Source organism: Danio rerio, chromosome 13, assembly GCF_052040795.2.
Source record: "Danio rerio strain M-AB ecotype USA chromosome 13, GRCz13ab, whole genome shotgun sequence".
In the NCBI taxonomy this organism is placed as follows: domain Eukaryota; kingdom Metazoa; phylum Chordata; class Actinopteri; order Cypriniformes; family Danionidae; genus Danio; species Danio rerio.
Window position 1 is genome coordinate 1,865,597 of NC_141033.1, and position 12,672 is coordinate 1,878,268.

At 37.7% G+C, this 12,672-nt stretch overlaps 2 protein-coding genes across 33 annotated transcripts in view; one reads left to right on the plus strand and one right to left on the minus strand.

Moving 5' to 3' along the window:
- Nucleotides 1–12,672, minus strand: part of lrrc1 (leucine rich repeat containing 1) — a 593,918-nt gene that overhangs the window by 223,244 nt on the left and 358,002 nt on the right. The window lies entirely within an intron of this gene.
- The window catches only part of hmgcll1 (3-hydroxymethyl-3-methylglutaryl-CoA lyase like 1), a 238,908-nt gene that overhangs the window by 13,490 nt on the left and 212,746 nt on the right, over nucleotides 1–12,672 (plus strand). For 30 of the 32 annotated variants that reach the window (XR_015505378.1, XR_015505372.1, XR_015505381.1 and 27 more), the window contains 1 exon segment: nucleotides 1,939–2,127. Coding sequence is in view for 6 of the 32 variants with exons in the window: in XM_087278420.1 (XP_087134546.1) it covers nucleotides 1,939–2,127 (189 nt within the window). In the remaining 26 variants the exon portion in view is untranslated. 32 annotated transcript variants of the gene reach the window in all.

Sequence of the window (12,672 nt, forward strand, 5' to 3'; positions counted from 1 at the left end):
TGAAAGCCCGCATGACACAAAAACTTAATTTATCGTAAATATTATAATGTTTTGAACTTTAATAGCACTTTAAGAGTACTTCAATTAATCTGTTATGGCAATGATATTGTTGCTATGGTAACAGTTGATCTGTAATGGTAATTCTATAGTTGCTATGCCAGCACAACAACAATAGCAGTTGGTCAGTTGTGGTAATGTTATTGTTGCTATGGCAACACAACAACTGTAGTAATTGATCTGTTATTGTAATTCTATAGCTGCTATGGCAACACAACAACAATAGCAGTTGCTCTGTTGTGGTAATTCTGTAGTTTCTATGGTAACACATCAACTACAGTAGTTGATCTGTTGTGGTAATTATAGTTGCTATGGTAACGACGACTATTGCAATTAATTTGTAGTGGTAAATTTTATAATTGCATTGGTAACAACAACTATAATAATTGATCTGTTGTGGTAATTCTATGGTTGCTATGGTAACACATAAAGTACAGTGGTTGATCTGTTGTGGTAATTGTATAGTTGCTATGGTAACACATTAACTATAGTAGTTGATCTGTTGTGGTAATTGTATAGTTGCTAAGGTAACATAACAACTATAATAATTGGCCTTTTGTGGTAATTCTATAGTTGCTATGGTAACACATCAACGACTGTGGTAATTGGTCTGTTGTGGTAATTCTATAGTTGCTACAGTATGTTAACAACAAATACAGTAGATTATCTGTTGTGGTAATTATAGTTGCCATAGTAACACATCAACTATAGTAGTTGATCTGTTGTAGTAATTCTATAGTTGCTATGATAACAAATTTAGCAACTAGTAATTGGTCTGTTGGGGTAATTGTATAGATGCTATGGTAACTCATCAATTAAAATAGTTGATCTGTTGTAATTTAATGTTGCTATGGTAACTTAAAGACTATTAATGGGTCTATTGTGGTAACACTATAGTTGCTATGGTAACACATCAACTTTAATAGTTTATCTGTTGTAATTATATTGTTGCTATGGTAAGTTAACAACTATAATTGGTCTATTGTGAAATTCTATTGTTGCTATGGTAACACATTAATGACTATAATTGGTCTATTGTGGTAATTCTATAGTTGCTATGGTAACACATCAACAACTGTAATAATTGGTCTGTTGTGGTAATTGTATAGTTGCTATGGTAACACATCAACTATAATAGTTTATCTGTTGTAATTATATTGTTTCTATGGTAACCTAACTACTATAATAACTGGTCTATTGTGGCAATTGTATAGTTGCTATGGTAACATGTCAACTATAATAGTTAATCTGTTGTAGTAATTCTATTGCTGCTATGGTAACGGAAAACCAGATCATCTAACTTATTTTATGAAAAAAAGAGAAAAATATGTGAAGAATGTAGACACTTTTCTTTCAATTAAAAATGAAGTGTAATATATTTTGGCAGAAAATGAAAGAAAATGTTTCATGTTTATACAGATAATTATGTTTTTGTTCTCGACTGAATGGGTTTGGCTGTAAAAACCCTATCTACAGGTAGTTCTCTAAACCGCTCCAGATCAGATTTTCTGCCACAGAATGAGTGCTTGTGAGTTTTGTGTTGATTATTAATTTATTTTAATTCATTTTCCAATAACCACTTTTGTTTTTTCATTTAATCCTTCGTGTTTTTCAATTCAAATAACAATTTTTTGACCACTACTTCGCTAAAATATCCATGGAGCTCTCTCTCTACATATACTTTTTGTTTCTTCCTACAATGTTTGTAGTCCCCCAAGGCCCCTTATTACGATGTTTGCTGAAAATCCTGCATGACGCTGTAAGACGTGCACTGCTTTTCTAGCGCTCAGAAAGAGCTCTCTGTGTGCACTCCTTCATCTTGTTTATATTTCCAGCGGGGAATAGTGTTTTCATGGCTTTTTTCCCTCTGTTCCGGCCCAGGTGGCGAAGCGCTTGTTTGAGCTGGGCTGTTATGAGGTTTCCCTGGGGGACACCATTGGCGTGGGCACTGCGGGCTCCATGGCCGAGATGCTGAGCGATGTGTTGACAGAAGTGCCCGCTGGTGCATTGGCGGTGCACTGCCATGACACTTACGGTCAGGCGCTGCCCAACATACTCATAGCTCTGCAGGTGAGAGACATTGCGGTGGTCAGACTCATGAAAAGGCTTCTTCATATACACACTCAGAAAAAAATACAACACCTTGTCACTGTGGCAGACCCCTTTAAAGGATGGTTCACCCCAAAATTATAATGTACTCACTATTTACTCACTCAAATAATTATAAACAGGGTGCATATTATATATTGACGATTAGGAGGTCAATCATTAAGGTAATTTTAGTTTTTAGTTGTTTTTTTTTTAGTAATTTTAATTTTCCTTTTTAATTATTTATTAAATTATGTTGAACAGACTCAGGAATTTTTCACAGTGTTTCCTCTAATGTTTATTCTTCTGGAGAAAGTCTTATTTGTTTTATTTTAACTACAATAAAATCAGCTTTTATTATTTTAAACCCATTTTAAGGTCAATATTATTAGCCCCCTTAACCAATATTTGTTTTGGATCGCCTCCAGAACAAACCACTATTATTCAATAACTTGTGTCACAGTCACCAGCGATCTAGCCCATGCAGATCGCTGGAGAACTACAAATCTGCCAGCAAAAGAACTACATATCCAGTCATGCACCACACACTCACACCGGTTCCTGACTGATTGCAAACACACAGGCGGAGGATTGCCAAAGACTTATTATATGGACTTTATAAACCGCACACACACACCTCATGGTGTAATGTGAAGTGGACACTGACAAAGGAGTACGGATCCAAATGCATGTTTAGCATGATGGTCAGGCAAGCAAAAGTCAACACAGAGGCAAACAGATGTATACAGGGAATCCAGAGACGTAGTCAAAACACATGCGAATAGTCAGTACAGGCAGGCAGCAGGCAACGTTAACAAACAAAGCAATGGTCTAACACGGAAAGGCAAGGAAACCACGACGTAATGTTCACAAACAGCATAACAAGACTCAGCAATGTGTGTGTGTGTGTGTGTTTCAGAGGTGTACAAACTCTCTGTGTGATTAGCCTTGAACAGCTTCAGCTGTGTCTATTTGCAATGATGGGGATCTTGGGAGGGTGTGTGAGTGGTGCATAACTGGATATGTAGTTCTTTTGCTGGCAGATGTGTAGTTCTCAAGCTATCTACATAGGCCAGATCACTAGTGACTGTGAAAACCTGCCTAATTCCCCTAACTTTATCCTAATTAACCTAGTTAAGCATTTTAATGTCACTTTAAGCTAAATACTAGTGTCTTCAACAATATCTAGTCAAATATTATGTGCTGTCATCATGGCAAAGATTTTTAACAACAGTTGTTTGCTTAATTAGCTTAATTTGTGTTGTAACAACATGAAAGAATTGTGTGGAACAATATATACAGTTGAAGTCAGAAGTATTAGCCCCCCTGACTTATTAGCACCCCTGTTTATTTTTCCCTAAATTTTTGTTTAATGGAGGGAAGATTATTTCAGCACATTTCTAAGCATAATAGTTTTAGAAACCTATCTCTTATAACTAATTTATTTTATCTTTGTCATGATGACAAAGATAATATTTTACTTGATATTTTTCAAGACACTTCTGTACAGTTTAAATTGACATTTAAAGGCTTAACTAGGTTAATAAGGTGAACTAGGCAGGTTAGGGTAATTAGGCAAGTTATTGTATAGCGATGGTTTGTTCTGTAGACTATTGAAAAAAAATTTACTTAAAGGGGCTAATAATTTTGTCCCAAAATTGTTTTTTAAAAATTAAAAACTGCTTTTATTCTAGCCGAAATAAAACAAATAAGACTTTCTCCAGAAGAAAAAATATTATCAGACATATTGTGAACATTTCCTTGCTCTGTTAAACATCATTTGGGAAATATTTAAAAAAGAAAAAAAAATCTAAAGGGGGCGAATAATTCTGACTTCAACTGTATATATATCTTACAGTGTATGCATGCATTTGGATGTAGCGATAGAGAAACATGAGCCAGAAGTTCACAGTCTCACACTGCCTCAAGCACACACACACACACACACACACACACACACACGCACTGAATCCTCTAGAGAGCTAAACAAAAGCTACTGAAACACCTCCAACACCCCCCCTGGAGGATCAGCCAATAAACGCTTTTTTTTCCACCCAAAAGAGCAACAACAACAACAGTCACCACCCAAAATATGCTCACCGTACACCACACAGCCATCAGAATGTGCCAACTCGACTCTTTCATGCCTGCTTGTGGTCACTACAGCGCAATCACCACCAACTATTCCAGCATAAGTTTTCCGCAGCAGATGCCCTATAGCCGCAACCCAATACTGGGAAACACCCATACACTCTCACATTCACACACACACACACACACTTATACAGCCAATTTAGTTAATCAATTCCCCTATACCGCATGTGTTTGGACTGTGGGAGAAACCGAAGCACCCACACCAACACAGGCAGAACTCCACACAGAAACGCCAACTGACCCGGGACTTGAATCAGCAACCTACTTGCTGTGAGGCGACAGTGCTGACCACTGAGCCACCGGGCTGCTCATGATCTGATTATATTAAGCAGAACTCAAATCGAGTTAATAATGACTTTAATTATATTTATTGTGTTAACTCTAATGCTAGAAGCAATTGCAAAGCATTTGAGTATACTGTAAAAGCTAGTTGTTTGGACTTAATTTGTTTACGTTGACTGAACAACTCATATCAATTTGATAACTGAACTTCAAGTTTAAGTTACTAATACTCTAAATGTTTAACGATGTAAACACAAATAACATACACTCTCAGAAAAAATGGTACAGTGTTGTACCAAAGAAGGTGCAAACCCTTGTCCCTGGGGCGGTACCTGTTCATGGAACAGAATTATACCTTAAGACAGGCGTGTCCAAACTACGGCCCGCGGGCCATCTGCGGCCCGCAATCAGTTTTGTGGCGGCCCGCGTGGCTTTTTATAAATATCAATAGAATCTGGCCCGCTATTAAAAAATGAACGTAAATCAATAAATAACCACCGGGTGTCGCTATTACATGCATTCAATTAAGCAGCAGTTCTTGTTATGATCTATCTATCTATCTATCTGTCTGTCTGTCTGTCTGTCTGTCTGTCTGTCTGTCTGTCTGTCTGTCTGAGTGTCTGTCTATATACACACAGTTGAAGTCTGAATTATTAGCCCCTCTTTGATTTATTTCTTCTTTTTTAAATATTTCCCAAATGATGTTTAACAGAGCAAGGACATTTTCACAGTATGTCTGATAATATTTTTTCTTCTGGAGAAAGACTTATCTGTTGTATTTCGGCTAGAATAAAAGCGGTTTTAATTTTTTTATGAACCATTTAAGGTCAAAATTATTAGCCCCTTAAGTCTTCCGAACAAACCATTGTAATAAAATAACTTGCCTAATTACCTTAACTTGTAACTTGATTAACCTAGTTAAGCCTTTAAATGTCACTTTAAGCTGTATAGAAGTGTCTTAAAAATATCTAGTCAAATATTATTTACTGTCATCATGGCAAAGATAAAATAAATCAGTTATTAGAGATGAGTTACTAAAACTAATATGTTTTGAAATGTGTGGAAAAAAATCTTCTCTCCGTTAAACAGAAATTGGGGAAAAAATGAACAGGGGCTAACAATTCTGACTTCAACTGTATATATATATATATATATATATATATATATATATATATATGTGTGTCTGTGTGATGTGTGTAAAATTTGGCCCGCAACAACGTTGTTTTTTTTGCATCTGGCCCTCGGCCCAAAAAGTTTGGACACCCCTGCCTTAAGACAAAGAAACTAATTTGTAACATTGCAGTTAAAAAGTTCATTTAATTTACTTAATAGAAATATAATTAAGCAAAAGTATTCTAATGAGATGTGCACAATGCTTGATTAGCTTTATAATACTAAAACGTCTGCATGAACACTTTGGATTTTGCCAGCTCACGTGTGTAGTGGAAAGCAAACGCCAAAAGGTGCAGATATTAATAATGAAACTGTGTTCATCAGAAAATGCTCACCAAATGTTTATTAAAAATGACTTAAATGTTTAGTTTACAATAGCTGTAGTTGTGTTTTACCAGTTGTTATTATAGTTATTATAGAATTTAATAATTAATGTTTATGAGTTTCTTCAGAGATGGGAAGTAACGAAGTACAAATACTTTATTACAGTACTTAAATAGATTTTTCTAGTATTAGTGCTTTACTCCACTACTTATTTTTTTTGACAACTTTTTACTTCTACTTCTTAGATTTTTACACAAAAATCTGTACTTTCTACTCCTTACATTTTTAAAACCACCGTTACTTTCGTTTTCATGTGTTTGGTGGCGCGATCTATATTATTTTCCGATGTCATTGCGCAATAATATGAGCGCCTTTTTGATGCAGTCAGTCTATTTTTCCTCATTGCGCCTGCGTGCTGCACTGCGCAGCCTTTTCAAGGCTATCACGCACCGTATGTGGGCTAGTCTATGAAGATACTATGAGAGAGGCAAGGATGACTTCGCAGATGTGAGAGAGTTAGTGAATTTAACAGACTGATGATGCTGCCCTGTTTACAGAGTAATAAGACGCCTTTTGCTTGATCGGATCACAGGTAAACAAGAGAGACACATTCCAGTTCAAAAACAGGCCGTTTAAATACTAAAAGCCTTATGTCCACGTCCGATCCAGCATCATCTCACAAGCAAACGTTAGTATTTTACGTTTTGTCCGTTTAGTGGCTAACTCGTACAAGTTCAATTGTATGAAAATGTACGATGTTAAAAAGGAGGCGTGGCACCAAACCCCAGCCCTAACCACAACCGTCATTGGGTGATGAGCAAGTCGTACTAAATTGTACGAATTAGATCATACAAATTCATACGAATTTAGCCACTAAATCAAAATTGCTGTGAGATTGCATTGTCCGATCATCATGCATTGGCTTTCAATCTAATACCGCGAAATATAGTGCTTTTTTTGTAAAGATTTGTACATTTACTACTAAAACAATCAAATACTTAAAAACATTTATGCATTGTGGTTTATTTAGTTTATTTCTAATAAATTCATATTTCCTAATACAGAATTTATGCTGTTTTTTTTTTTTTTTAGTTTTTATTGAATTTGTCTTTTGACTATATGATTTTACATAGGCCTAGCAACATGGTGCAGCGATCATTAAACGACTGAAATGAAGCATCAATGTAATGTAATAATGATTTAAAAACTAGCTGCCCAAATTTATATGTTAGCTTTTTACAAAATTAGCAAAAATCAAGAGAAACAAAAAAATATATAAAATTTAGTTGAAATGTTTTAGTTTGTAATTTGTTTTGCATGAATTAAAATGTATTATCTTTCCATTTCTAAATATGTTTGGTGACAAAAATAATAATTTGATAAATATATCTGTTTAATAATTATGTTTTGTTCAAATGCACCATTATATATTACCCATATTCACTGAGACATGGAGAAAAATATTCATTTTCAAAATGGGCTGTACTCGTATATGCTGAGCACTGTATGTGTACAGTTTAAAGCCTGGTTTATACTTCTGAGTCAAGTGACCGGCGTAACCCACGGCGCATGCAACGCGCGTAGCTGTGCATTTACACTTCTGCGCGTTGTCACTGTTGGTCTGCATTAACACTTCCGAAACGCTAGTTGGCAGTGAGGTGTAAATGTTCCTCTGTGTCGAGTTTCTTTGTTGCGCTCAAGTGGCTCAAACTCGCTCATTTTGAGGAAGGAACCGGCAGACGTGCAACAACTTTAACTATGAGGTAAACACAAAACAAAACTTTCCACCTGGAACTCCTTCATGGGACTCCACACTTGTAAACAATCGCTCCATCGGGCTCGCACGGCTCTCAGCCCCGCCCAGACTTGTCAGCGCTACCAAGCCGACCAATCACAGAGCTTACGGTACGCATCGTTGCGACATGTAGTTACATTTTTTGAGAGGTGCACGTCAGAGATGCCGACGGCCACGGCTTAGGGCTATGCGTCAACGCAGTAGCATACGGCATACTGTTAAAACTTCCTGAACATCATTTGGGAAATATTAGAAAAAAAAAATAGGAATAATTTTGACTTCAGCTGCATGTGAGAAGTTTACAGTACTCAAACCAACTTTGTGAACAGTTTGAGTTAGCGTACCGAATGGGCTTCTACAGTGGGAATTAATAACCTGCCGGCATGCCTTTATCAGCTCTCCTTTGTCAACTCTTTTCTGGGTTTGTCTTCGGCCGCTGCTCTTTGGGGGCTGGGCGGCTCAGCAGATGTGAAGGCCGGACACAAAGGCTCACCTATTAGATGTCTGTTTCATATGACAGTGCCTCGAAACAAAAAGCCCAGGAGATGCAGGCTGGAGCGGGGCCCTCGGGGGCTCCAACTCATCTGTCGCTAGAGCCGCTGAACTCTGTGACAATGCTGCGCTTAAAGGGCAAGGGGAAAATTATCCTTTCATCACTCGCTACTAAACAGAGGGAGACTGGGGAAAAGGAAAACCCCACGCTCCAGTATATTCCACTCTCGGCTCCCAGCCCTTTTTAGCCCTGTCTTTCTGTTTATCCATCTTTTTTTTCTCTCCAGCTGTAGCGGTGTAACTCTAACTGCGCTCGCTGCGCCACAGAAATGCACATGAGGTTTTTTTGCTTCCCTGTGAATTGTGTGACATGACAGGGGGTCCGTTTTCAAAAGGCTGAAAATGAGCACAGAGACCCCATTAAGTGGAAACAATGCGCAGAGTTCACGTCGATGAAATCCACACTTGATTGGCTTTACTGTTCAAGTTGATCGTTTAAAGAGAGCTTGGATTGAGGGAAATGTTTTCAAAATTCTTTTGACAGCAGTATGTACAGTTGAATTCAGAATTATTAGCCCCCTTGTGATTTTTATTTTCTTTTTTAAATATTTCCCAAATGATTTTTAACAGAGCAATGACATTTTCACAGTGTGTCTGATAATATTTTTTCTTCTGGAGAAAGTCTTATTTGTTTTATTTCGGCTAGAATAAAAGCAGTTATTAATTTTTTAAAAACTATTTTTGGGACAAAATTATTAGCCCCTTTAAGCTAATGTTTATTCGATAATCTACAGAACAAACCATCGTTATACAATAGCTCAACTAATTACCCTAACCTGTGTAGTTACTCTTATTAACCTAGTTAAGCCTTTTAATGTCACTTTAAGCTGTATAGAAGTGTCTTGAAAAATATCTAGTAAAATATTATTTACTGTCATCATGGAAAAGGTAAAATAAATCAGTTATTAGAAATGAGTTATTAAAACTATTATGCTTAGAAATGTGCTGAAACAATCTTCCCAGAACAGAAATTAGGGAAAAAAATAAACAGGGGCGCTAATAATTCAGGGGGGCTAATAATTCTGACTTCAGCTGTATATGTAAAAGTTCATTCATTACTTCATTTTCTTTTCGGCTTAGTCTCTTTATTAATCAAGGGTTGCCACAGCGGAATGAACCGCCAACTTATCCATCATATGTTTACGCAGCGGAGACCTTTCCTGCTGCAACCCAGCACTGTGAAACACTCAAACGCTCTTGCGTTCACACACATACACTACATACATGTATGCATGGCTGCATTTCGTCTTTAAAACTAACCGGTTATGCCGCGGATCCTTTTTTGCGCTACCAGCTGACCGATTACCTCCTTGTGTGTCCGCTGTTACCAGTTTGTCCAGTGGCTTGCCGCATACTAATGCTAGAAGCAATTGCAAAGCGCTTGAGTAGCTATGTACAGTAGTGGTTTGGACTTAATTCATTTAAGTTGACTGAACAACTCATCTGCGATTTGATAACTGTACCTGAGACGGACCTGAGACGCAAAGCGAAGTTGACCGCGATGACCGGGTTCAAGAACGTTTGCAGGTAAGGCAGGAAAATAAAAACAAAACACAAAAATTAAAATAAATAAGTAAATAACAGGGCGAGGCAGTGGCGCAGTAGGTAGTGCTGTCGCCTCACAGCAAGAAGGTCGCTGGTTTGAACCTCGGCTCAGTTGGCATTTCTGTGTGGAGTTTGAATGTTCTCCCTGCCTTCGCGTGGGTTTCCTCCGGGTGCTCTGGTTTCCCCCACAGTCCAAAGACATGCGGTACAGGTGAATTGGGTAGGCTAAATTGTCCGTAGTGTATGAGTGTGTGTGTTTCCCAGAGATGGGTTGTGGCTGGAAGGGCATCCGCTGCGTAAATACTTGCTAGATAAGTTGGCGGTTCATTCAGCTGTGGCGACCCCGGATTAATAAAGGTACTAAGCCGACAAAAGTAAATAACAGGGTGAGAATGTGGATTTAAAAACCTGGTAAAAGTCAGGCTGCTACTAGAGCTTTTCTATTTCTGGATGGCTTTCGAAAACACTATCGGTTGGGTTTAGGAAAGGGGTCAGTCAGTCAGTCGACAGCAGCCTCTGGCGGATTAAATTTGAGATCTGAAAATGCATACACAGCGGCCTCTAAAGGATTTGTGAAAACAAAAACTGCAAAAAAACATACCTACTGCGACGTATTTGGCGCTCTCCAGAAATGTATACAGGGGTACGTTTTCAGAATGAGCCTAAGTTGGTTCAGAGCCATCGTATATGCAAAAAGCAAAATACAGAATGACGTCACGTGAGCCTTCAGCGCAGATGACTTGACAACCACAATGCATAATATAAAGACAGAATGTGGCGGGCATTTGAGAAACCCTATGCTGGATTCAGTGATTGACACACCTCTCCTGCTTCTGTATGTTTGTGTGTGAGTCTTTGAGGTATGGCCAGTCTCTGTTCAAGACTTGTTTACATATAGAAATGTGTAAAGTATCACAAGCAATGCATCAAAATTCCACTGATTTCCTGAAACAAACTTTTTATTTGTGGATAATCCAGCGCAGCTCGTTAATAAGGTGGAGAACTCTCCTTCCTCTCTACGCAGTATTGGATGAACACAATATGCAGTCTATTCCTCTTACCTTTTCTATTTTGAAGAAGAGAGTAGAGATCAAATCATCACTGCTTGAATTGGCTCAGAAATGTTTTGCGTTTCTTTTTTTTCCCTCAAATGGATTAATTAATACACATCGAACTCTGTGTGCAAGGTTTGTGTACATGACAAATCTTTTGGATATGAATATGAAACAAATGCATACAAATATTTCAGACTTTACTCTTCGTTTTGTTTGTAATTGTCAGTATAAATGTGTTCCTGCACTGCCCGCTGCATTATTGGCCTGACATGACCTTGCGCCCTCAGGCCTGTGGGAAAGCGAGCAGATTCTAGCCGATGACCTTTTCACCTCCTCTCACTATATGGGGCGTAGAATCCACAGAATTTTAGACCCTGCTGTTTGATCCAGGAAAAAATAGCGTCTCCTTCCCTAACAAATACATACACTTTAAAAAAAGTTACCACAATTTCAACAGTAAAAAATGCTACAGTAAAATTCTGGTCAACAGCACGTCATTAATATATACGATTAATAACCGTAATAACTGCGACTCGACGGTCCTGCATTTTGTTGACATTACTATGGATCTTTTTAGTTTGTTTTCCATCAGTGATGTACATTAGAGTTTTAAGTTACATTAATTGTCGATAAATAATGTTTATCGTATTGTTTTCATTTTGTCTGTTACCATGATGTTATTTTGTAGTTGTGTGAATGACGCTGAGCACCATCAATCTCTGACTGTGGGAAACGCTCTTTGATTAGTTTGCATTGGTTCATCACAGCCCCGTGCAGAGACTGTCAAAGGGGCATGTGCAGGAGAAAATTCTGAAGGGGGTGGGGGGTGGGGGGGGGCGATGTCGTGCACGAAAAAAAAAGAGGGGGGGGGGTTGTGACGCTGGGGCACTTCAGATCATTTTGGAAGTGCACTTTCTATGCAAGACTAAAAAGGGCATGTGCACTGCACAGGTTGAGCCCTATGTGTGCACGTGCCTGGTTCATCTTATGATTTTCTCATCACCATATGCTTATGGTTGTGTTTTGTTTCTGTGTAACAAAATGTTTAGATAGTATAGCTTTTCTTACTTGGAAACGCACTTTGTGTAATACTATAATTTAATTTAATATGTTAGTTTTCAGTTGGCATTTCTGTGTGGAGTTTGCATGTTCTCCCTGCATGGGTTGCAGCTGGAAGGACATCCGCTGCGTTCATTCTGCTGTGGCGACCCCGGATTAATAAAGGGACTAAGCCGACAAGAAAATGAATGAATGAATGAATGAATGTTAGTTTACCGTAAAATTTAGGGGGGGAAAAAGTATGGGTTCTACCATAATTTTTACTTTAAAGTTCTGGCAAGCACAGCTGCCGTTTCATTAATCGTAAATTTTATGGATTACTTTTAACAGTGTTGTTATTGTATTATTACATTTTTGAATTACAATACAGGTCGTTCATTTCGCTGTGGCGCCACCTAATAAATAAGGGACTTAGCGAAGGAAAATGGATGAATTACGATACAATTTCTTAAATAGAACCACATAATTTGATGATTTCTGTTTAATAACAAATGTTTTTGTTAGTTTATGTTATGAATATTAAGTAAAGATCATGTTTCATCAAGATATTAAGTAAATTTACTACTTTAAATGAATCTAAACTATTTT